The following is a 25856-nucleotide window of genomic DNA, read 5'->3' on the forward strand; positions in this document are numbered from 1 at the left end:
AGACCACATATGGCATACATGTGTGGAGTGGCGATTAGCAGCAAGGAAAAGCAAGTATTATGACATTGAAAACGATTTCAACCGTACAAATACAATGCTGGAAAATATGCTGTATAATTTTTTATGCATATGTTCTATAGATGATATTATATGGAGTTGAAGTGTGGGGGGGGAGCATCTCCTCATCTGCATGGAACGACATTGAGAAGCTGCAAAAAGCTTTTATTCATAGACATTTGGGCATCAAAATCATCACACCATATGCACTTATGCTTTTGGAAACTGGCCATCAGTCAATTGAGGTACATGATATTGTTTGAGTACTGAAATATGCCACCCGAGTACGTCAAATGGATGATAGTAGGTTCCCCAAATGGGCATGGGATGCTAGCACATACCTACAAAATACATGGAAAAGTAAAGTGCTTTCAACAGGATGGGTGTTGGATATGCAAAAATGGTTTAAAGGGTGAGGACTGGATAGATATCTAGATATGGTATCCAAAGATATATGCATGGACACATTTCAATCAGACTTCTTACGAGCGTATCAAGCAAAACATCAAAGCAAGGGAGCAAATGGAAAACTTGCTTATTACAGTATACATATCTATCCTTCATGTTGGGAATCCTACATGCAAGTAGAAGCACACATGCAACCATACATAGCCAACCTACTCTCAATGGTATTTAGATGGAGTATTGCACGACTTCGAACTCGATCACACACTTTATTGATCAATATAGGTGCATGGAGTGGACAGGCAAGAGAGACGAGGTTATGCAAGTTGTGTGGACTACAGAGTGTAGAATCAAAGGAGCCCATGATTATGACATGCCCATCATATGCACACATATGGGCTGACTTTGATATCCCTTTACAGGGCCCACTTCACCAGTTTTTGACCACTACTCCTATATTGAAGTTAGGGGCTCTCATCACCTGCATGTTACGCTTTCAGGAGAACCATGCTTCATAGATCATTCATTCACCGTAGCTACCCCTTTCCTATCATGAGGAAGGAGAATCATTGTATATCTAGAAAGGTCCCATGAGTCATAATTTGGCCTTCCGTGGACGATAAAAAACTACTCTACTCTACTCTTTCCCCCTTCTTTGTCCCTCCTTGTTTCTCTCAGTCCCTCTCCTTGTTTCTCTCTCTCTCTCTCTCTCTCTCTCTCTCTCTCTCTCTCTCTCTCTCTCTCTCTCTCTCTCTCTCTCTCTCTCTCTCTCTCTCTCTCTCTCTCTCTCTCTCTCTCTCTCTCTCTCTCTCTCTCTCTCTCTCTCTCTCTCTCTCTCTCTCTCTCTCTCCATGTGGGTCTATGTGTTCTTCTTAAAGGCATGTAAGATCATTCTAATAGGGTGTGCTATTTGCTTCTCATGAATTTGGATATTTGTCATTGCCTAGCTTGTGCTTTTCATCATCTATTGTGTGTTAGGGCAAAAGGCAATGTTGCATTCATCTATGCTTTCTTTTTTAGGTGGACATATGCTTTTGATTGCATGTATTCTGATTTGTACCCCTTCCTATGTAGGGAAAATGCACAATCAAGAAATTGTCTTTTGGAGGACAATGGCCATAAGGGAGGATTGCCCAATTAAAGTAGCCAGGGAAGGCGAGTTGAGCATTGCATGCATGACTACAATCTCTAAAGTCAACTTGTGCAAGTCTGTGTTAAGAAATATGCTCTATAGTAAAGAAGCACTCTTTGTATTCATACTTACAATAGTGACATACAATTCCTATTCATGTATGATTAATTTGTAGGCTATGACTTTGGAGAGAGTATGCCATATTGCAACCACATGTAGTTTGTGAAATGTGGAAGCAACCATAGACAAGTCTAGCTTTCTACTATTTCCCTTTTGATAATGGTTGGGATTACAAAGTTACTTTTGTCTTTTACATGCCTTAATAAAGCACTTAAAAATGTGTGAATGCCTTACTTTTCATAGATATATTAGTTCATGATCTCATTCATCAAGCCCAAACACTTTCCTCCATCATTTTCTCATAAGCATGAAGCTTAAGTGGTCAATCATGCAAGCCTTAATATGCTTAGCAGCAACATCCTATTTTGCTAAAAATTTTGTAAATTATTATGTTTCTTATTGAGCAATATGAAGGCTAAGATGGATAATTTTTTTCCTATCTTCATCTAAATTCATTGCCAAGTAGTTTCCATTAATTTATAATTTTAGCCATTATACGATGTAGGCACTTTTATAGGAGCTAGAATTTCACCTAATGATAACTTTGCATAGCTGTTTGTGCCTAATAGATGTAATCTACCTATAATGTTATTATATGGCATTGGACAGAGATTTGAAACCCTTCTATATGCCCATTGTTCATAATCTACATAGTTATAATACTACTATGTGGTGTTAGATAGATGTTTGAAAACCTTCATATACCCAAAACCATGTCCTTCTACATGGATATGCATATGTAGCCTCATATACATCTACTTCGAATTTATATATTATCAAAGAAATAATGGATGGCTCTCAGATTGATCATTATTCATTGGCCACACACACACACACAAAGTTTCTTGATTTAAGCTGAATGGGGTGTGCCTACAACCAATATGGTGTGAACTTGCAACATTAGTATCGTATCTAACTTTCTTAATGTTCAATACTTACTATTTGGCGCAAAAAAGGCATTTCGATTTGCTCATTTATTATATATGAGGTTATAATATGCTATAATGTATGTCTGTCACTACATGTGCAATTTTTTAAAATTAGGAAACCCCTACTAAATAGTCATTATTTTCATAATGTGCAAAATTGAGTTAAAATATAATTTGTACATCAACCCTACTCTAGAGACCAAAGGGGAATGGTTCATAGTAATCTAACTATGCATCTTGAGAGCTCTTTGAACGGCCTTAAACATCATAGCCCTCTTCTTAAACCCAAACCCCCCCCCCCCCTAGGACCTCTTGCTTACGCTTCTCAAAATCTAGAGAGTAGAATTTCCTAAGCCCCTGGTGGAAGACTCTCCAATTCATGAATCTCTAAATCTAGTGCATTGTTGCTGCACGTATAACATCCCAAATTGCAAGAAAAGCCTCATTCAGTTTTCCTTGAGCACCAAAGAGTACAAGTTTAGATGAGATAGCACCATGAAACTCAACATCTCAATTCAATGCACTAGCTTCCTCCATAGCACTTGACTTTCCCTATAGAGAGGACATAATGGGAGGATACTTCTTGATTTGGCTAGTCTCTCCCATTTGTTCATTAGGAATCTCCACAAGACAAAGTTGAGCCTTCTTGAGGGAGTACTTGCATGCCCAAATTTTCCTAATTCTCTTTTTCCAAGCCTTGACCTTGACCTTTCAAAAAAAATTCTTCCAATATTCCACAGTTTTGAACACATGTCTACCTCAATAGGACTTAAATTCTTTACTTTTCTTGGCATCCCATAAGGTCTTCCCCTTTTCTATGGCTACTAATTTGAAAGGGTGACATTTTTGCCACCATAAGTAGGCCACTGACCAACCCAATTTCTTTCTCCCTAGGATTTCTTTCATCCATTGCTCTCCTCTATCAAACAGTTCCCACTTGTTTTTAACTTCATGGATCATGAACAACCTCAACTAGTCCAAATCCCAAATATCAACCCACCTCTTGATTCCTTTATTTGAGCATCCTTGATATTTGAGGCTTGCTTCATATAGAAAAAATTTGGTCCTCGTAAGCACCTTCATACAACCATATTAGTTTGCCAAGAGAATTGTCTATTCAGTCTTCTTTATTGGCCAACTAGCTACAATACTTGAGGAAGTTCTTCTAGACTCTGATCAGCTTGGATGCCCTTCACTTTTACAACTCTTGCCATCAAGATGTCTGATCACAAGTCTCCATCCCATCCATCCCATTTACCCCAAGCAATTGGGAATGTTGGATTCAATGTCTCAATATGATGGCTCAGGGTTGATATTCATCAAGTCTTCTCACCAAGTTAAGTAGCAATCTATTTGTGTTTTCCTTCAAAGGCAAAACATCCAATCCACCTTTGGTCTTCTCAACAGTCACCAATTCCTAGGAGATTGCATGCCATACATGTCTCTCTTCCGAACGCTACAAGAAAGACTTGAAAAGCTTCTCAAATTCCTTTCACAATGTTGAAAGCTACAATGCCAACCACCCCAATCATTTGATTCAGCCCGTGAAGAAGCTTTAGCTCAAGGTTTCATGGCAGTCATTATTTTATTCTCCCAATGCATGCATTGAGTCTTCCCTTCTCTAGATTGTTTTAGCTTGCTCCTAGCTTGTTTAGAAGCTTTATAGGGCTTAATTGAGCCTTGTTGAGCTAATTGAGAAAAGAAGCACATTCTATCCATTTTGAGTGGATGCAAAGCATGCTACAGAAGTTGTGGATAGTTATGGAAGCTTGAAATTACTTTTATATTTTGGCCAAAACTTTTGCATACGATATCGAATTCATGTGTTTTATAGCTAGAAATGAGGATCACAATGAGAGATATAGATTTGCACTCAAAAAGTTGATTCTACATAATTTTTAGTTTTCTATTTTACATAGAATAGAATAAATCTGGTTTGGATGGCAAGCATTTGATTGGTTTATGCTCTATTGATGCTTATGGGGAATGTTTACAATGCTCGAATGATGCATTGATGCTCCAAAAAGGCTTTTGGGATCATTAGAGCTTGATGAGCTTAGGAATCAAAGTGTGTATTGCTGTAATAATAGTTTGGGCAATAAGCATACAACACTGAGCTTCATGCCTTGAATGGTTATTGGGCCTACATGGTACTTCAGATATCCTACATGTCAACAATGATGTCTAGCATTGATATATAAGCTTGGATATAGTTATGACATGCTTTGGTACTTGGATTTGAGCTACACTTGATGTACTTGGGTTTGGTTAGTTTCTTTGAGCTTCCGTGCTTACTCACTTATTGATATTGAAGCTTCATTGGACACTTATGCTCACAAATGCCTTTATGATGCGCTTGGGCTTCCCATATACTTTGATATATATGTCTTGAGTTTTACTTACTCACTTTGCATTCCATATTTGCTTTGAGTGGGAGATGCTTGTACTTATTTGGCAAAGCTTGGTTCTTTGAGATAATGGGACTCTTGGTTCATGTGTATGCTCTATTGTATGCTATTGGATTATGTTACCTCTTCTTGTAGGCTAATTTAGTTTTGTATGCTTTGGACACAAGCACTTACCTCTGTTAGCAGCTTGTTAGTGATGTATACATGCATATTGGTTATGTACTAAGTGCCATTACTCTTTTCTCAATCAATTGTGCATTTGATTATCTAAACAGTTGCTCTTGAGATATTCTACATGCATGATGTATATGCTTATGGGATGTATGGCTTACTAACACTTTGAGTTTGTGATACTCTTTGGTACTAGTGGTCTGTGCTCAGTCATTGCTAGCTACAATCTTTGTATCTGGGTTTTTACCCCTACATATCCCTAGTAGTGAGAGAGCTTTCTTTCTTGGCTATTTCCCATATTTGGATTGACATATACTACTGCCTTTATTTTGTAAGAAGTTGGAAATAGTTAAAATGTTGATAATATGCCATGTCACACTGACATTGGTATATAAGGAGATAAGTTGTAATTTTCCACATCTTTTGACATATCAATACATTTACAATCTTTCTCTCCCTTCTTGCTCCAAGCTTCCATGGCTTCTTCATCTTTCCTGTCTTTCTCTCTCCAATTCTAGTCTTTCTCTCTCCTCGTCACTCTATTTCTCTCTCTTCCTGCAGTCTTTCTCTCTCCTCTGCAATCTTTCTCTCTCCTCTTTCTCTCTCCCTAGTTCTCTCTCTGACAAGTGGTATCAATGGACAGGAACAACATATCTCTTGTTTGTAAAGTTTGGTACAAGAACCACAAGATACCTCTGCATTCTTGAGGATTTATGATTCATGATATTGCTATAGCTGACTTCTGTTATGCTTTGGAATATTTTGAAAGAAACTTGACTACAATGGCAGTAGCTAAGAACAATAGCTCCAACTCTAGTGAACAACGTTGGCTTCAAATACATGCTAAAATGGACAAACTTGGACAAGGTTGGCTTCAAACACAGGCTAAAATGGACAAACTTGTACAAGATCAGCTTCAAACAAAAGCTAATATTGACAAACTTGTAGTTTCGATTCAACAGTGTATTGCTCTTATGGGAAAAACAGCAGGACCTGAATTAAATGATTATGCTCATGGCCAGCATTTATATGCTGATGGTACACACTATGATCCATATGCATCTTATGAATATGAACAGCAACAATATGCAAATGAATATGAGTAGTATGCAAGTACATCTGTATCATATCATAATGCAGAGTATCATTCCATTGAACCTTGGCAGCAGAATGGTTATTATGGTCAACATGCTTATGCTTACGAGCATCCATCTCTTCAGCAACATAGTTCTTATGGATGTAACAGAAATGGTTATGCTTATCAGTACACTTCTAGCTTTGATCAACAGCAAGCAAGTGATTATGACCAATACAGTGGGATCAATGATCAAAGGCAACATGCTTATGTATATGAGCAGCAAATATCAGTAGAAGCAAATGTATATGCTCAACCTAACTGTTCCTCTGATGTGCAGCAGGACTATTATCACCATATGCAGTATGAACAGCATGAGCAATATGGTTATGAGTATGGACAGCCATCTGTTGTACATGATGAGCATGGACAGCCATCTGTAGTACATGATGAGCATGGACAGCCATCTGTTATACATGAACAGCAGAATGACTATGAGCAGCATGTCAAAACTATCATAGAGCTGACCAATGGTGATGAACAGGTGTGTAAATTGCTATCTAAAGCTAAACATGTTAGACACCTTACTAGTGATACAATACGGGAACTGCATGCTGCGGGCTTATGCTATCGTTGTGCTAAGCCACTATCTTGTAACCACCAAGCCACATGTAGTGCAAGGTCTGCCAAAATAATCTTGCTATTCGAATATTATGATGTAAATGATGAAGAACATCTTGTTGAAGATGATGAAGAACATCTTGTTGAAGACCCTTCTGGTATGAGTCCACAACAAGAAGTTCAACAACAAGAAGTTCAGTTCAAGAAGGCAGATTATGGACAGCGTGTGGACTTGGAAGGCCATCATGCAATAGAGACTTTATTAGTGAGTACTATCATGATGATCGTGTTTCCAGGAGTATTTGATTTCGATCTTATGAAAGTTGATCCTATGAATGGCAAAGATACAACTTTTCCTTTTGATCTGGGAGGCTACAGGCTGATTTTGACCTCCTGTATAGATTAGTACTACTATTGAGTATTAGGTAATCTTTTCTTTTATCCCTTGTAATGCTGTACAGAGTAGTACTCTGTTCTATCCATCTCCTTTTTAGCTTGTTTCTAGGTTTGATTTTGAGGACAAAAACTTTTGGGAAGGGATGGATTGTAAGAAGTTGGAAATAGTTAAAATGTTGATAATATGCCATGTCACACTGACATTGGTATATAAGGAGATAAGTTGTAATTTTCCACATCTTTTGACATATCAATACATTTACAATCTTTCTCTCCCTTCTTGCTCCAAGCTTCCATGGCTTCTTCATCTTTCCTGTCTTTCTCTCTCCAATTCTAGTCTTTCTCTCTCCTCGTCACTCTATTTCTCTCTCTTCCTGCAGTCTTTCTCTCTCCTCTTTCTCTCTCCCTAGTTCTCTCTCTGACATATTTCAACATTGTTGTAATTACAGTTTTCAATATTCTTTTGGAGAGTAGACAATTTTTTTGGCGCTCTGTTGATTGTAGTTTGTGGACAACTATACCCTTATTTCTTCTTGCTCTTTTACATTAGTTTTGGAGGTAAATTTATAAAATTTATAGACTAAGTATCTTATCCTCTTATCATTTAATATAATAATTTGCAATCATTATGGCATGTTCATCAACAAATAGTACTATTTTCAACATTGAAAATCTTGATGGCAATAAATTCCAATAATCAAAGACACGGATATGGTAAGACTTGGTGTAGAAGAGATAAATTAAGACATTAAAGTTAGAAAGCGAAAATTCTAAGCTTTATGATGCAAAGGATTGGATAAAACTTGATGAGATATGCAAGTCCAATATCATTCTCTCATTATCAAAGCAAGTGTATTTTAATGTCATTGTAGGTAGGTCATAAGCCATAGTGCCATAAAATACGCAATGGTGAGCATAATCAGAAAGACAAGGGAAAAGCGTAGGGTAATGCAATTATAGTATTGTCCCTAATAAGTCTAGCAAGAAGATTAAAGATATAAATGTAGCACAAACCTGAGTCTGATGATGACTATATCATAATTGTAATTCTCTTGATGCTACTCGATTGACCAATACTTCACCTACTTACTCCTAATGTTGGTTGCCTAGGGGGTCCACCTTATAGAACATGTAAGATACCACTAAGTTCAAAAGAAAGGGTGTTATATTTAGTAAAAGTTATAGGATTACATTTACAAAAGTTACAATTTGAAAAAAACATGTAAGTTTAGTAAAGTAAAAGGGGTCATTTTAAGGTGTTATAGCATGTAAAGAAAGGGTATTTCTTAATATCCTTTGAACGCATGCTACAAGGGCTTCTTTTTATGTTACTCCATATTGGGATTGTTTCATACCTATTGTAGCATTATAGGTTCTATGAGGCTGGGATATGACACTGCATTGGATAACATTGGCATTAGGAATGCTAGATTGTAGTTTGCTACAAGTAATTCTTTTGTTTGCATAATGTATGTCATGTACCAATTTTGGCTAAAAGCCTACTCTTTGCTACACCATTGGATGATTCTGGATATTATGTCTGTTTTGGTGGGATTACTCGTGGTCACCTTGCTTTTTCTTAAGGTGCCAAGACTAGCAACCTCTATCCTTTCTTTATTCATATCTAGTTTTGTTGACCATGTATTGGATGTGACCAATTTACAGTATTTGAACAATAGCCATGATGTGATTTTCCATGAGAAGAAGATGCATAAATAGCATGAGCATGTAGTTGAGGTATGCAAGGTGGTCTTTCAAGAGGAGTTTCCTTTTACAGTATAACCAAATAGATAGCCTACAATTGATGATGTAGTGGCCCAACTGTGTAAGATCATGATATTAGAAAGAGAGGACATGCCGTACAGGCTCCACAACTAGCTTTGAGATGCATTACTAAAGCTTCATATCCTCTTGATCATTGTGAGCCCTCTATGGGTTATGTCATGGTGATAGACTCTACTAAGCCACTTATTGTGAGGAGGCTACGCACAAAGGTGATTTTCATTCTTGAGAGAGGGCTATGCAATCTGAGTTTGATTTTCTATAGAAAAACCATACATGGGACTTAGTTTTCTTGCTTAATGGAAAACGTACATTGCCATACAAGTGGGTGTAAAAGCTAGAGAGTACCTTTGTCCACCCTAAGCCAGCATATAATGTTAGATTTATTGCAAAGGGTTTTAAGCAAAATCATGTTGTTGACTCTGATGAAGTCTTTTCTCTTGTAGATAAGATGACTACCCTATGCTTAGCCTTGGCCCTGATTGCTTGGTTGGATTTGAATCTTTATCAAATGGATGTTAAGATAGCTTTCTTACATGGGGACTTGCATGATGAGATTTATATGCAGTAGCCTAAGGGCTTTGAGAAGAAAGGTAAGGAGCACCTAGTGTACAAATTGAAACATAGTCTTTATAGGCTTGACTAAGCAGCACCTAGGGAGTGGTACCATAAGTTTGATGATTTGATACATTCATGGGGGTATTCTCACAGTGATATAGGTATGTGTTTATACATGAAGAAGCCCCATGATGGTAGCCTTATTATCTTGGTGCTTTATGTTGATGATATGCTTAGTTGGGAGTGTTCATGCTAAGCTAGATAGTCTAGAGACTCAACTCAAGAAAAGCTTTGAGATGAATGACATGGGATAGGCGTCACATTTACTTGGTATATGCATTACATGCAATCACTCTAAGGAACTTATCTACTTGTCCCAGAAGAAGGACATTCACGGAGTCCTTGAGAAATTCCATATGTAGGATAGTAAGCCTTCTCATGTGAAGGTTAGTCAAGCCAATTGTTCATAGTTAGATGAAAAGAGGGTCGAGATGGCCAAGGTTTGTATGCATCCATAGTGGGAAATTTGATGTATGCCATGATATCCACTTGTCTTGATATAGCATTTGAAGTGGGAGTCGTCGCACATTGAGGGCATTTTTTTCCAACATAGAATTAGCCTTTAAGATGGTGTTTTGTTTCATTTAGGCTACTATATAGTTTGTTGAATCTAAGTGCATGGATTGGATTTACTTTGTTTTAAAGAGAGGAGAGGATGTTAGCTTTTATTTTTATTTTTTTGTATAAGTTATTGCATGACTTGGGGAAAGTCAATCAAAGGAGAGGCTAACAAACAATACTATAAAGAGGTTTGATTCTTACTTGAACTTTGCACTCACTAGGGGGTTACACTACTATGCACTACACAACATTGATTTTGATGCACTTCATTGGGGATTTGTTTACCCCAACTTCTCAAATATTTCCATGCCATGGGGGGAAGAGGCACTTCATTGCACCATTTTATGCATTGCACGAGATGAGGCCCACTAGAGCTATATCCAATAAAACTTAGTTGCACATACACCTAAAAGAGAACCATCATTGTGCACACACACCTTTTACACATCACATTGAGAAATTTGGCACTCTTTAAGAACCCTAGGGTTGCAGAGTAAGGAGGATGGTTGAGTTGAGGGATGATTAAGGCTCCATCAATTAAAAGAGAGGTTCTTCTATTTCATTGAATCTATCATCATGAGTGCAAGTGAGAGTGGGAAGCAGAGTCCTATCTCTTTATCCTCTTGAGGGATGAGGTTCTAAGAGTATTAAAGGACTATAAATTAAGTAAGGAACCTTATGTATGCACATGTGCATTGAGCACTAGCACGAGGTTGGTTAGGCACAATATTTCTTTTATGTTCATCTTTTCTCTATAAACATTGTGTGTTGTTGTGCATGTCATATCAATTGAGTTGCATCCTTATGTAACATGAAGTTCATCAACGGCACAAGCATTTCTTCTTATAGTGCACAAGGGTTGTGGAGGACCCTCTTTCAACAAGCACTAGTGTGAGCCTATGGGATTCTTTTTTATGGAGTGTTGAGGGGGGTATTGGGTGGAGTGTAGTTCCTTCCAGCAAGAGACACAAGGTTGAGAATTGCAAATATCATATGTTTATTGGGATCTTTATGTAAGTAAGGCCCTGATGTGCTTGGGTATACTTAAAAAGTATTATTTTTTATTTTTTGTCGTTACAAGCCTAGTAGTAGTGGCTATGCGAATGATATATAAGGTGTAACTTTGGAGGTATTGGTGTAGTATGCATGTTAAAGTATATATAGATACTTGATTGCATATTGGATTATAGCTTATATATAATTTTGAGGATTGTTGGTGCACATATTATATGTATGTGTGTATTTCAACTAGATCAATGAGAGCGTTGGAAAAAGACCCTTATCTTGAAGGCCCAAAATAACAACTAAGGTGGAGCACATGAGAAAAGGAAAAACCAAAAGGTGGTGGAATGATCTTGAAAAGGAGGATTTGTAACATAAGGAGCTTGGCTCGAAGAACTTGTAGCATAAGGAACTTGTAGTCAACTGCATATCATGGGGCAATGGAGGATGCAGATGTAGCATCCTCTTTGGTAGGTTATTTAGATACAAGTGATCATGAGACTTGAGCAATGAAGGGAGAAAATCAAAGCAAGCATAGCAGGGAAGTTAAGGATGGGAAACCAGGGTTCTTGGCAAACTAGTTCTGATGCCAGGAGGCATATTCCAGATTCCGTGAGGTTTTGCGGTGGATTCTGTAAAACTATATTTATTTGCTAGGGCTTGTGGATTCCTTGTGTGAAAAGTTGATGGGGACGCTTGTCCTTTTTGGGCGTCATGTTAATTTAGTGTGCAAGTGGGTGATTCCATAGCGGGTGATTCCACAAAATACATATTTAAAATAATGGATGTTTATGAGTTTAGAGTGCGCACTCGTATTAAATTAAGGTTAGGACAGAGTTCCAACCTATTTGTTTAATTATTTATTATATTAAGGTTAGGACAGAATTTCAACCTATTTATTTATTTTGTAGATGAAGACTGCTGGTATTCACTTTTGTCGGTTTAATTTTATTATTTTTTAACAATTGTAAATGCTTCAGTTGATGTGTAGAGCAAGCGACGATGGCATTGGGAAGCACTGGGTAATAGCATTGGCGTGCGTCTTATTATTAAAGGTGTGGCACTAATATTTATTTAGGAATGCTTATTTATTGAAGGGCTTGACATATATCTATTATTTTGTATGTGCGTGGGCGCACGCTTTAAATATTCATTATTGGACAGCACTACCTGACTCTTGGACCACCCAACCGCTTTATTCTTTATTTGGACAAAAGCAAACACAAAAGCTAAAGCATGCTAATTGTAAAATTGGGCTATTTTTATAGCTTTGAGATTAATAAATTTATAAATATATGCTTTGTGGAGCGCTCACACAAGGCATGGGGGGAGATTGTACCCAATTGGCCTTTTTGCCTCAAGTCTGGTGCACAAATCGGATGTTGTATGCGTATGTAACAAGCGTCAGAAGGTCCCCAAGAACAAAGAACTCTACTTTAAGCTCAAAAATCAAGAGAATAGACTTGCACGACATGAGGCAAAAAGGCCAATTGGGTACAATCTCCCCCCATGCCTTGTGTGAGCGCTTCACAAAGCATGTATTTATAAATTTATTCATCTCAAAGCTAAGAAAATAACCCAATTTTACAATTAGCATGCTTTAGCTTTTGTGTTTTCTTTTGTCCAAATAAAGAATAAAGCGGTTGGGCGGCCCAAGAGTCGAGCAGTGCTCAAATACAATGTTCAATAATGAATATTTAAACCATGCACCCATGCGCATACAAAATAATAGATATATGTCAAGTGCTTCAATAAATAAGCGTGCCTAAATAAATATTAGCGCCATGCCTTTAATGATAAGATGTGCACCCATCAAGAATGATAATTTTTTCTAAATAACTTAAATATACGTTATCGCCCAATGCTTCCCAACACTGCCACTGCCTGCTCTACAAATCAATTGAAGCATTCACAATTTTTAGAAAATAATAAAATTAAACTGACAAAAGTGAGTACCTAGCAATCTTCAACTACAAAATAAATAAATAGGTTGGAACTCTGTCCTAACCTTAATTTAATACGAGTGCACACTCTAAGCTCATAAACGTCCACTTTTGTCAGTTTAATTTTATTATTTTCTAACAATTGTGAATGCTTCAGTTGATGTGTAGAGCAGGCGGTGGCAGCGTTGGAAAGCATTGGGCTATAGCGTATACTTAAGTTATTCAGAAGAAATTATCATTTTTAATGGGTGTGCATCTTATTATTAAAGGCATTGCGCTAATATTTATTTAGGTACGCTTATTTATTGAAGCGCTTGATATATATCTATTATTTTGTATGCGCATGGGCACACGGTTTAAATATTCATTATTGGACATTGTATTTGTGATGCCAGGAGGCATATTCCACGGTGGATTCCGTGAGGTTTTACGGTGGATTCCGTAAACTTAGATGACCGGGGCTCATACGCAAAGAGGATTCTTTGTGCGAGAAGTTGATGGGGACGCCTGTTCTTTTTGGGCGTTTCATTAATTTAGTGTGTACATGGGTGATTCCATAGCAGGTGATTCCGCAAAATGCATATTAAATTAATAAACGTTTATGAGTTTAGAGTGCGCACTCGTAATAAATTAAGGTTAGGATTTATTTCTAACCAGTTGATTTATTTATGTAGCTGAAGACTGCTAGGTATTCACTTTTGTCGGTTTAATTGTATTATTTTACTAACGATTGTGAATGCTTCAGTTGATGTGTAGAGATAGCAGCAGTGGCGGAGGAAAGCATTGGAGTCTAGCGGGTTTTCGACTTTGGATTAGATTTTGATAGGCGCCACGCCTATATTTTGTTATGTCTATAGAGACATCGATTATTTATTATTATTTTGTATGCGCTTATGTGCCTGGATATGTTATTTCTATTTGGACATTGAGATTGGGCGTGCCAAACTGTATGGGCACCGTCCATTAGCTTTATTTTCCTATTTTTGGTAGAAAGCAAACTCAAAAGCTAAAAGCTTGTCATATTTTTGTAATTGGGCTATTTTTGAGCATAAAGATTGGAAATATACATTAAATACATGCTTTGTGAAGCGCTCACACAAGGCATGGGGGAGATTGAACCCAATTTGTCTCTTGTCTCATGTCGTGCTTGCTTTTACATGGGTTTTTGTGCTAAAAAGTAGAGTACTTTGTTCTTGGGGACCTTCCGGGATTCACCACGTGAGCTATCTGCGTCCGATCTGCGCACCAGGGATTCCGTGAGGTTTTACGGTGGATTCCGTAAACTTGGATGACCGGGGCTCATACGCAAAGAGGATTCTTTGTGCGAGAAGTTGATGGGGACGCCTGTCCTTTTCGGGCGTTTCATTAATTTAGTGTGTACATGGGTGATTCCATAGCGGGTGATTCCGCAAAATGCATATTAAATTAATAAACGTTTATGAGTTTAGAGTGCGCACTCGTAATAAATTAAGGTTAGGATTTATTTCTAACCAGTTGATTTATTTATGTAGCTGAAGACTGCTAGGTATTCACTTTTGTCGGTTTAATTGTATTATTTTACTAACGATTGTGAATGCTTCAGTTGATGTGTAGAGATAGCAGCAGTGGCAGAGGAAAGCATTGGAGTCTAGCGGGTATTCGACATTTGGACTATATTTTGATAGGCGCCACGCCTATATTTTGTTATGTCTATTGAGACATCAATTATTTATTATTATTTTGTATGCGCTTATGCGCCCGGATATGTTATTTCTATTTGGACATTGAGATTGGGCGTACCAGACACTATGGGCACCGTCCATTAGCTTTATTTTCCTATTTTTGTAGAAAGCAAACTCAAAAGCTAAAAAGCTTGTCATATTTTTGTAATTGGGCTATTATTGAGCATGAAGATTGGAAATATACATAAAATACATGCTTTGTGAAGCGCTCACACAAGGCATGGGGGAGATTGAACCCAATTTGTCTCTTGCCTCTTGTCGTGCATGCTTTTACATGGTTTTTTGTGCAAAAAGGTAGAGTACTTTGTTCTTGGGGACCTTCCGGGATTCACCACATGAGCTATCTGCGACCGATCTGCGCACCAGAAAGGTAGAGTACTTTGTTCTTGGGGACCTTCCGGGATTCACCACGTGAGCTATCTGCGACCGATCTGCGCACCAGTACTCTACCTTTTTGCACAAAAAACCATGTAAAAGCATGCACGACAAGAGGCAAGAGACAAATTGGGTTCAATCTCCCCCATGCCTTGTGTGAGCGCTTCACAAAGCATGTATTTTATGTATATTTCCAATCTTCATGCTCAATAATAGCCCAATTACAAAAATATGACAAGCTTTTTAGCTTTTGAGTTTGCTTTCTACAAAAATAGGAAAATAAAGCTAATGGACGGTGCCCATAGTGTCTGGCACGCCCAATCTCAATGTCCAAATAGAAATAACATATCCGGGCGCATAAGCGCATACAAAATAATAATAAATAATCGATGTCTCAATAGACATAACAAAATATAGGCGTGGCGCCTATCAAAATATAGTCCAAATGTCGAATACCCGCTAGACTCCAATGCTTTCCTCCGCCACTGCTACTATCTCTACACATCAACTGAAGCATTCACAATCGTTAGTAAAATAATACAATTAAACCGACAAAAGTGAATACCTAGCAGTCTTCAGCTACATAAATAAATCAACTGGTTAGAAATAAATCCTAACCTTAATTGGCACTGCCCGACTCTTGGGCCACCCAACCGCTTTATTCTTTATTTGGACAAAAGCAAACACAAAAGCTAAAGCATGCTAATTGTAAAATTGGGCTATTTTTTTAGCTTTGAGATGAATAAATTTATAAGTACATGCTTTGTGGAGCACTCACACAAGGCATGGGGGGAGATTGTACCCAATTGGTCTTTTTGCCTCATGTCATGCAAGTCTATTCTCTTGATTTTTGAGCTTAAAGTAGAGTTATTTGTTCTTGGGGACCTTCCGTCACTTGCTACGTACGCATGCAGCATTCGATTTACGCACCAAGTTCACCTTGTGCTAGTTTTTCGTTATGCTTTAGAGTACAAACATAATTCTCAATAGTTGAAACCACCTATAGAATTTATTATAAAGGCCATCTATAGGGGTGTTGATAGGAGATCATCTACAAAACTAACAAGTCTTGAAATGGTAGCCAACCGATAGCGAGTTCCATCCTACCCATCAACTATGTATGCATTACAAGTGGGGTGACTGAGTTGGTGACTATGCTAGTTGGCCTATGGCAAATGAGGTACATTGTCTTAGTAAGAGTACAATTAACCAATCAAGTGGAAGTTAAAGCATTGAGAGCAAAGACCACTAGTGCCGTATATAAGTTCCTTCTTGAAGATGTGTTTTTATATGTATGGGTATGTAGGGAAAGTTATTGTAGACATAGGTGAGCTAAAATTTGATGAAGAAAGGGAGTTTTTCTCTAGGCTTGGCATCAAATTAGCCTTGACATTAGCCTATAACCCAGAGGGGAATGGGAAGAGCAAAGAGGACATCCTCCTATAGTCAAGGCTTTGGCTATGGCTTGTGGAGGAAAGATCATAGAGTGGCCACAATTGTTGCCTTATGCTCTATGGGAAAACCAGTGATTGTCGGGTATATGCCTGCAAAACTTATGTGTGGACCAAAAACCAATTATGGACATAGAGACCAATGCTATTACAGTATGCTACCATAGCAGGATGACATGACTAGACAAAGAGATTTTAGCTCTAAGAATTTGATCACTTTGAGAGAAGACTTGAAGATGTTCAAAGAGTAGTGCATAGACTCAAAGAGGTAACATTATGGAATAATGAGAGATTTGATAGTGGACACAAGTTGAGGCTTAGATTAATAGAAGAAGGAGATTGGGTTTTGGTCTATGATAGTAGCCTTGAGAACTAGCATAACACTATTAGGAAAATTGCAAAGAGATTGTTTGGACCTTATCTTGTAAAGCATGCTTATGACTATGTACATATGCTTTGACAAAGTTGGATGGGATTGCTTTTTGAGAATACCTATAGCAAGGAAGAGGATCAACATATTCAAGAAGAGAGAAGTAGAAGACTATGAAATGGAAGGGCTTGAGGAAGAAGAAGAAGACATAGGACAAGTTAATTGTAGAAGAAGAAGAAAAAGAGCTTACAAAAGATGAAGAACTTGGAGCGAAAGAGGAAGAATTTGAGTTGATAGTTGATCTTTGAGATGATTATGAGTAGTAGTGGCACATGTTGACATATGTGCATGTTTAGAGAAGGTGGATATGGTCATATGTTATTGTAGTTGCAATTCCAAATAGATTTGGTGTTTTCAAAATCTAGTATGCTTGGAGAGGCTTTTATGGTGGCTCACACATTAGGATAAGCTAATACACCTAAGGAACATAACTACTAAGTTTGCTTGCTAACTGGGTCTATATCTGGAAGATATAGGCTCCAAAAAGTTAATATCCATAGTGGGCTGCACGTAGAAAAAGTGAATTGTAGGCTGCATAGAATTCTTCTAGGGCTTTTAGGGTTGAAGATTTGAAAATTTGATCTTAGTGTATTTATGGACGTTGTATATTGGAATAGGGCTACATTTCTACTTCAAAAACCTTAGCTATTAGAGTTCTGGATCAAAAGATATGAGTAGTTTTCTATAGGGTGGTCCACATTGACAATTTTTAGATTAAGCTGTGACAAACCATGGTGGGTGAACTGGGGCTACATTTCTACTTCAAAAAGATTGGCTATTTGAGTTATGGATCAAAAGTTATGAGTAGTTTTCAGTAGGGTGGTCCACATTAACGGTTTTCAGATTAAGGAGTGACAAACAATGATGGGTGCATAGTACTGTCATTGGTATTCCAATGATAATGTCACATGCAAGTAAGATAATACAGAGTTGAGGATCCTAGTTGTAAGTAAAAAGATAATACAGAGTTGAGGATTCTCATTTATGTAAGATTTCATGTATCTCTTAGGCAAAGTGTGATTGATTGTGTCTATGAGAATTGTAACTAGTTTACTAATAGTATGTGACAAGACTAGAACTAGTCTTTGTGTTTGCTAAGATCAAGTGGATGAGTGGCTAGTCAAAACATTCAGGAGATGAAAGAGATAAAATCCAAGTGGCCCAAAGACAAAGTAACTGGCCAAGGAAGTGTTTATGAAAGTAAACACAAAGGTGGACACATAAGAGTAGCCAATTGAGTGCAAAAAGCAAAGGGTAATAAGGTACCATTAAGATGTGAATATGGACAATCCTCCTAGGATTTTAGGAGCTAGAAACGTAGCTTGTTTGGCACCAATATCAGCATGAACAACAGGAGGAAGGGTAGCATGGTAAGAAGATTGATAATCTCTAACTCAAATACAATGGAAAAGAGGTGAAGAAATCACACCATACACTTAGATATCCTTACCTATCTATGGAATAGCATGAACTAGACTATTTTGGGGAGCTTTAGAGACAGATTTTTTTACTGTATACATAGTCTTTATAGGGTTGAACTTTAGAGAACTCGAGACACAATGTTTCTTACCTTATTATGGGTGCCTTTGTGTTTGGAATAGGTAAGAAGGTGGACATATCTAAAGCTTTTGGTGCCTTCTTATCTGGAATAGGTAAGAAGGTGGACATATCTAAAGCTTTTGGTACTTACTACTATAGGCATTTTTGGTTAGAGTTTTTATTATTGTAATAATGTATTCTTCACAGGTCTTTGTTGCAGAAAATAGGCCGACTATCCATAGAGAATTCCAAGTTATTTTGGATTCCAAGTTATTTTGGTTAGTATATGAAACATAGTATTTCTTTACTATAGCAAAGAGTTTCAAATTGCATAGAGTGGTCAAGCAATCATCTTGGCAGAGTTTTGTCTAAGCCATCGTCTTAGACATAGACACAAATTTTGTAATCCAAGAGGAGTGGTTATAGTGTACAAAGTTTGTCAAAGAGTAATATACAATGTGTTTTGGGTTGTTCCCTTCATAATGTTATACATTTTTTATTAGCAATTAATTAATTTATTAATAGCTACTTATTAGCGTGTAATAAAAAGTATATTAATATCTTAATAGCTATAATGAATACACATTGTTATTGCATATATATCATTATAATTATTTTATATTAAATATAATAATTATATAATTATACATATTATTTTTATATATTTAAATATATAATATAATAATAATATAAATTAATTTATCAGATAAATCATTATAATAAATATATTGTATTTATAATTAATTTAGATAATAAATAAATGATAGGTATACATAATAATTAAGTATTAACATGTAATATAAATATTAACTATACATATACATATTAATTATGTGTTAAGTATAATTTACATACCACCATTAAGTATCTAATAATAATACATAATCTTTATGTGTGTGCATATGAATGATACACACATTCACACACATGCATACATTTTTTCCCTTTTGCCTCTTTTTGTTTTTCCTATACTTTGTGTATGTGCTTGCACACACACTTCACATTTGCGATGCTAAATACACTTTCACACAATGTTGGAGTGCACACAAACTATTATCCATTTTGTGTTGTCATAAAGACGCCCAAAATAATCCTATTGCAAGTATTTTTTCTCCATGCACTATTATCATGTCTTACCATACCCTATCTTTTGAACAAAAGTTATTAGGTAGAAGTGACAACACATTGGATTATGAAAAGATTGGATATATATCCAAACAAAGAGACTTGCATTTGTTGTTGCTACTCACGCGACATTGACCGGTTAGGTTTGGTAATATAATCAAATGACTGTTCATTATCATAGGTTTCTATAATTTTGGTGCAAGACCTATATCAAATGCAAGCCGTAGATAGTATACTAGTTGTCTTTCTTACAATTTCTCATGTTTTCTAAGAACTCTTGAAAGAGACTATGCAATAGTACCCTAAAATGTTGTCATGCCAAGGAGAAAAAGTATTGTTATTGACTAGATGGCCAATACATAATGAGGGACTACAATTGAAGTTGTATTGTTATAATAAGGAGCAATCATAGAAAGAAGATAAAAAGGTAATGATGAAAGCCAAGCTATAGAGGTGTGTGACTCCTAATCAAGGGCTTATTCTTGTAGAGCTATAGGTGGACATGAAGAGATCAAAGGCACTAGACCATCTAAGAGAACAAAGTTATAAAATGACATTGTAGTGGGATAAAAGTTTTACATGTGCAAATAAAATGATATACAATAATTTATACATAAATAATAATAATTATATATATATATACATATTATTTTATTATATAATTTACATTAATATTATATATACATATTAACTTATATTTATATATGTTATCGAGAATTATTAAATATGTTATTATATATATATATATTTTTTCAAAAATATAAAAACCAAAATGCATAAAATTATATATAATAAATATAAATATATTTAATAGTATAAAAATAAAAAGTATAAACACATATATTAATAATATTTATGTTATATATAAAAATATTAATAATATTTATATATGAGTTAAATATGAATATTTATAAAAATCCATAATAATATACACTCCCATTTAGTGTTTTGTTTTTCATTTGCAAATTTGCAATCTTCTTAGTTGAATTTGATAAGCTCTCATTGCGAGATGCATGAGGAAAAGCACACATGCCTTTATGCCAACATGTGGTGAGCTTTAGCACGAATGCGAGAGGGCACTTGGGGTCGACCGGTGTCCCCTCCCTAAAGCTTTGGTCAATAATTAGAAGAGAAATTCATTTTGCAATATTGATTGGTAAGTTTCTTTTTTTGTAAAGTGCATGTTAATCTTCTTGCTCTTGCCATAAATATGAAAAGCACAAGAACTTGGCTGGCATAAGAGCACAATTTTATGGATTTTGAGAACCTAAGCATGCATTTGTATCTCATCTATACTCCAACTTTGGCAAGCTGAAGAAAAGACCTTACAATTAGGTTGATTAGTGTGATGTTTCATGTAATGACCTATATTATTTGCCACATGTAACATTATCAACCTATCAATAACCTCCATTTCATCTAGATACCTTGGAATGATCTATGGTAGTAGGAGAGTCATTTTGGGGGGGGGGGGGGTGCGTAGGGGTGCATTAAACAATGTAAGCATACCATGTGTGATCAATACAATGATTATTTTATTATTGGAGGGTGCATCTAAAGGACATAAGCATACCAATTGGGTCGACAAAATGATTATCTTATTTGACAAATTTGGATAAATATACAAGATTGCATTTCCTTAATGTGTTTTTAATTGAAATTTTGAGAAAACTCATAAGTTTATGAAGATGAAAGGGTCATTTGATTGAGCCTTATAACCTCTAAGTAAAAGGGGTTTTGAATACCCTTAGAATGTACTTGGTATGGATGACTTTTTATAAATGAAGCCCTCGATATATTCATTTTGTAGTAGAAAGTTGAATATATCCTAAATTGGGAAAAAGGTCGACCAAAAATAAAAAGTAAATGAGTTTATAGTCTAGTGTTGGATCAAACGAATTGTGAGACATAGAAACAAGACATCAAATTTACATGATATGATTTGGAAAGTTGGATTGAAGATTTGCACTTAAACAATGACAAGTGCATATGCATCTTTGGACTTCCAAGTTCCAAAGTTCCAAGTAAGGTAACATGATGAAATTTAGGGTGTGCCCTAAGGTCCAATATATATAATTTCAGATAACTATACACCAAAATTTCCCGAGGGAAAAGGCCTTCGACCATGTTTGACGGAACACGAAAGAATAAAAGAATATATGAGTTGCTGAATATATCGCTTTTTAAAGAAGGGGAAAAAAAGGGGAAAGAAAGACACAAATGGGGAGTACAGGATTAGGCATGGACAATGGCTCCGGCCCTGTACCAAGAGGCCCCTAAGAAGAGGCGATGGCATTGAGCAGTGGGCAGCCCGGGGGTGCCGCCGCGACTGCTAGTGACGCCGCCGCTGTCGAGGAAGCGATGGCAGGCGCCGCCGCCTCCTTCCAGAAAGAAGATGTCCTTGCCCAGGCCAAAGGCGCGCTGGGAGTCGGAGTTGAAGCTGGGTGAGGCCATGGCTGGCGATATGATGGGGAAGAGTGCCTCCCGGCCCCCCGCAGCGCGGCGTGCCTGGCCAACCTTCCGCCACGTGCCGTAGCTGGCCTCGTAGCGGTGCAGCTGGCCGTCTTCGGCCCCCAGGGCGTAGATGAACTCGTCCGTGGCCAGGAGCTGGCCGCTGCCAAGGGCCCCCGACCGCAGCCCCGCCTCCGCCGCCCACTCGTCCCGCGCCGGGTCGTACGACCAGAACAGCGCCTGCTTCTTGTTGTCCCCCTCCCAGCACCTCACGTACAGCTTCCCCTGGAACACCGCCTCCCCGTCCATCGCCCCCGCTGCCTCCTCCGGCATCGCCGCCGCCTCCGTCCACACGTCCCGCCCTATGTCGTACACCTCCGTCGATCGCTCCGCCCTGCCGCTGCTGTCCACCCCGCCCGCCACGTACAGCTTGTCCCTTATCACCCCGCAGGCGAACAGGCTGCGCGGCGCGCGCATGGCTGCCCCGGGCCTGCACTGATTCGTTACGGTATTGCACACAAGCATCCGCAGGCAGTGGCTGCGTGCAGTAGGCATCTGGTTATAATACAGGCCGCCGGTGCTGCTGCAGAAGTCGCCGAGAAGCACGAAGGATTCATGGAGGGCGGCCACGCGGTAGTGCTCGAACGGGAGAGAGGCTCCGCCCCGCAGCAGGGTCAGGGGGACCTTGAAGAGGAGCTGCTTGGAGCGGAGGTCGTAGGCGGCGTAGCTGAGGGCCGGCGCGGCCATGGTGTCGGTGGACAGGACGACGAGCCAGGGGTCGGTATTTCCGGTCTCGCGTCGCAGCCGGTAGAAGCTCGGGCAGCTGACGGCCCGGCGCCAGGAGCTGGAGACGGCGATCATGTTGGCGTGGTAGCTACGGGGAACCTTGAGGAGGCAGAGGAGGGAGATGTGGTCGGGCAAGCCGGGGATGAGGCAGCCATGGCGGCTGCAGGGCGAGGGGTCTGGGCGAGGGTGCGGGAGTATGGTCATGAGGCAATGCTAGCCTTGTTGCGATTCGCGACTCTGATGGTGAGAGGGGGATGCATGGGCGATTATGAGGCAAATCTACACATATACATATATATAGATATATACGCGTATATATATATATATATATATATATAATTAATCTCATGATGAGAAGCGATCCATAGTAGTGCGACGAGACACAGATTGGAATCGGATATATGTGTCCCAACTTGCAGAGAGACGGGGGCTCTGATTCTGTGAGCTCTCTCTCATCCCATCCCATTATCACAAATCTAATCGGATGCTACGTGGCAAGCCCGCAGGATTTTGCCCGGCGGCCCCCACCACCCCCAAGACCGCCACATCAGATCGGAGCCAGGAGAACAGTCTGACGACAAAAAGAAATACCAGCAGCAAAAACAATGAATCCGGGTTCCGCTCCCCTGCTCCCGGCGACTCTCGGAGGGCGCTCCTCCTGCTTCCACGTGTCCGGGTCCACTTGCTGTTTGCCAGATGCAGATGCTTTTGCGCTTTTTTGACAATGACCCCTGCCACGTGTACTATCTTTTGTCCACGAAAACTGGCGTGTCATCGCAAGGCTGCGCCAGCCGTTGTAACACAGCCTTTGTAAGTTTGTAACTTTACACCAACGCTCCTTCCAAAAAGCACTGAGAATTTGGAGGGGAACCATACGACTACTTTTGGCCTACTCTTTACCTAAAACATTTTTGGTATATGAAAATTTTTATCTCACACTTCGAATAGGATTTTTGGAAATTGGTATTTCCAAAATGTCAGATTCGAAATGGTATTTTATGTTAATTGGATACCAAGGCTTACATCCGTACTTGTGGTTAACGGGGCACCCAAACCTTTTACCACAAATTTTTACAAGTCGTCTCATTACAACACCCACTACAATGAACTTCTTACATTATACATCATAGAGGTGCCGCACTATTGCCTCCGACAATAGAATTCGAGACCAAGATTTTTGAGTGAAATTATTGATATTTGCCATTTTCAACACTGAAAATTTCATAAACTTGGATAAAGTCAAATTGGGAGTCGATAGGGTGTAGGATTGTAGAGATGAACTACATGCCCAACAATTTCTTCTTTTTTCTATTTGGAACAGAGGAAATGAATGTTGCTGCAGATTCTAAGTATCAATCAATGGATGATTTAAAATTCCCCGTTGACCCTATTTAAATGGTTCCCAAGTTTTACTCCATGCATAGATAAACCATCCTAAGTCCCTATCTGGGTTGAGCTCACTAATCTACCAAGAGATCTCTTCTCCTTTGTTAAAACCTTGGTAGCTCAATTAGGGAGATTGTTAGGTCAGAGAATCTTGTCAACCCTTGGTGGTTTCCCCAAGTCCTTGTAGAAATGGGCGTAAGCAAAATGTTGCATGACTGTTTTCTCATTACAGACATTAAAGGTAATATGATAACAAAACAACCTATGTTGTATTGCAACCTTCCAAATGCATGCTTCAAGCTGCATGAAGGTAGGGCACTTTATTCGTGATTGTCCAAAAAGAAAGTTGATGATTGCCCTAAGGAGCAAAAGGCTTCTAATGACGGTTTCAAACCAATCTCAAAAAAGGTAAGAAGTACAACACTAATTATGACTTAAAAAATGTCACTAAGAAAAAGAATAATAATAGATTCACAGCCTTATTAATTGATGTCCCAATTGAGACTTTAGGCCCCAAACCCTTAGAAGGAGATTTCAAGGAGATTGAGTCCTCCTTTGAGTTTGAGATAGAGGAAATTTTGATTGACAATTCACAAAAGGAAGCCAAAAAAACATCATATGCTAACATCATAGAGTGAAAAGCTCAGTGTGATGTTAGCTTCGAGGATGTGGAGGAGAATGATGAAGGGGATTAGCTCCACTCTCCTAAATTTAACAGTGATAAAAATCAAAAGGCGTCCAAGAGACACTTTTCTAAGGTAGGAGATAGTGAAAGCAATCCTTTCTCTAAAGGAAAAGAGACTGCCAGAAAAGGAAAAAATAAGAAATGAACTTAATGATTAATTTGCTTAAGATGATATTCGTAAATTGTAATGGAATGATAAATTCCAGTCGGCCCAAGATTATTAAGAATTGGCTAGCAACTTTGCAACCCTCATCGAATGTGATTTGCCTACAAGAAATCAAAACTTTAGGTGAGAACCTGAGGAATAACCTACAACTTATAAGGAAGATTTACATTTGGTACTCCACAAACCACTCCCAAAGAAGTGGGGGTACAACATTAGGGATTAGAGAAAATTGCATAGATCTTGTAACTAAAACCTTGGTGGACACCAATAATAAATATATATTAATCTTTATAAATGAAGAGGAACAATTTTCCATCACTTCAACTTATACTTCTTGTAATGCCCATGATAGGACAATTGTCTGGAAATCTCTTAGGGAGACCTAGTGTCCAATGATTGTGATGGGTGATTTTAATACGGTAGAAGATTTGGCTGATAGATTTCTTGTGAAAGGGTTTGTAATAGTAGGTCAAGAGAAGAGAGCTTGGGATATATGTGATATATGTGGGAAGTCCAACCAT

General features: G+C 38.1%; 1 protein-coding gene across 1 annotated transcript; it reads right to left on the reverse strand.

Annotated features, from left to right (window-relative positions):
• Positions 1-21751: 21751 nt before the first annotated feature.
• Positions 21752-23463, reverse strand: LOC148018072 (F-box/kelch-repeat protein At1g22040-like). Its single transcript, XM_087661684.1, has one exon. The coding sequence runs from the start codon at positions 23300-23302 to the stop codon at positions 22097-22099; it is 1206 nt and encodes a 401-aa protein (XP_087517810.1). The 5' UTR covers positions 23303-23463; the 3' UTR covers positions 21752-22096.
• Positions 23464-25856: the final 2393 nt, after the last annotated feature.

Source organism: Lygodium microphyllum, chromosome 21 (genome assembly GCF_053477565.2).
Source record: "Lygodium microphyllum isolate KBCC chromosome 21, Lygodium_microphyllum_v1.1.10, whole genome shotgun sequence".
Classification (NCBI taxonomy): Eukaryota; Viridiplantae; Streptophyta; class Polypodiopsida; order Schizaeales; family Lygodiaceae; genus Lygodium; species Lygodium microphyllum.

Bases quoted from the DNA above. Each gene is read 5' to 3' on its own strand.
- LOC148018072 (XM_087661684.1), bottom strand. From the start codon at position 23,302: ATGACCATACTCCCGCACCCTCGCCCAGACCCCTCGCCCTGCAGCCGC.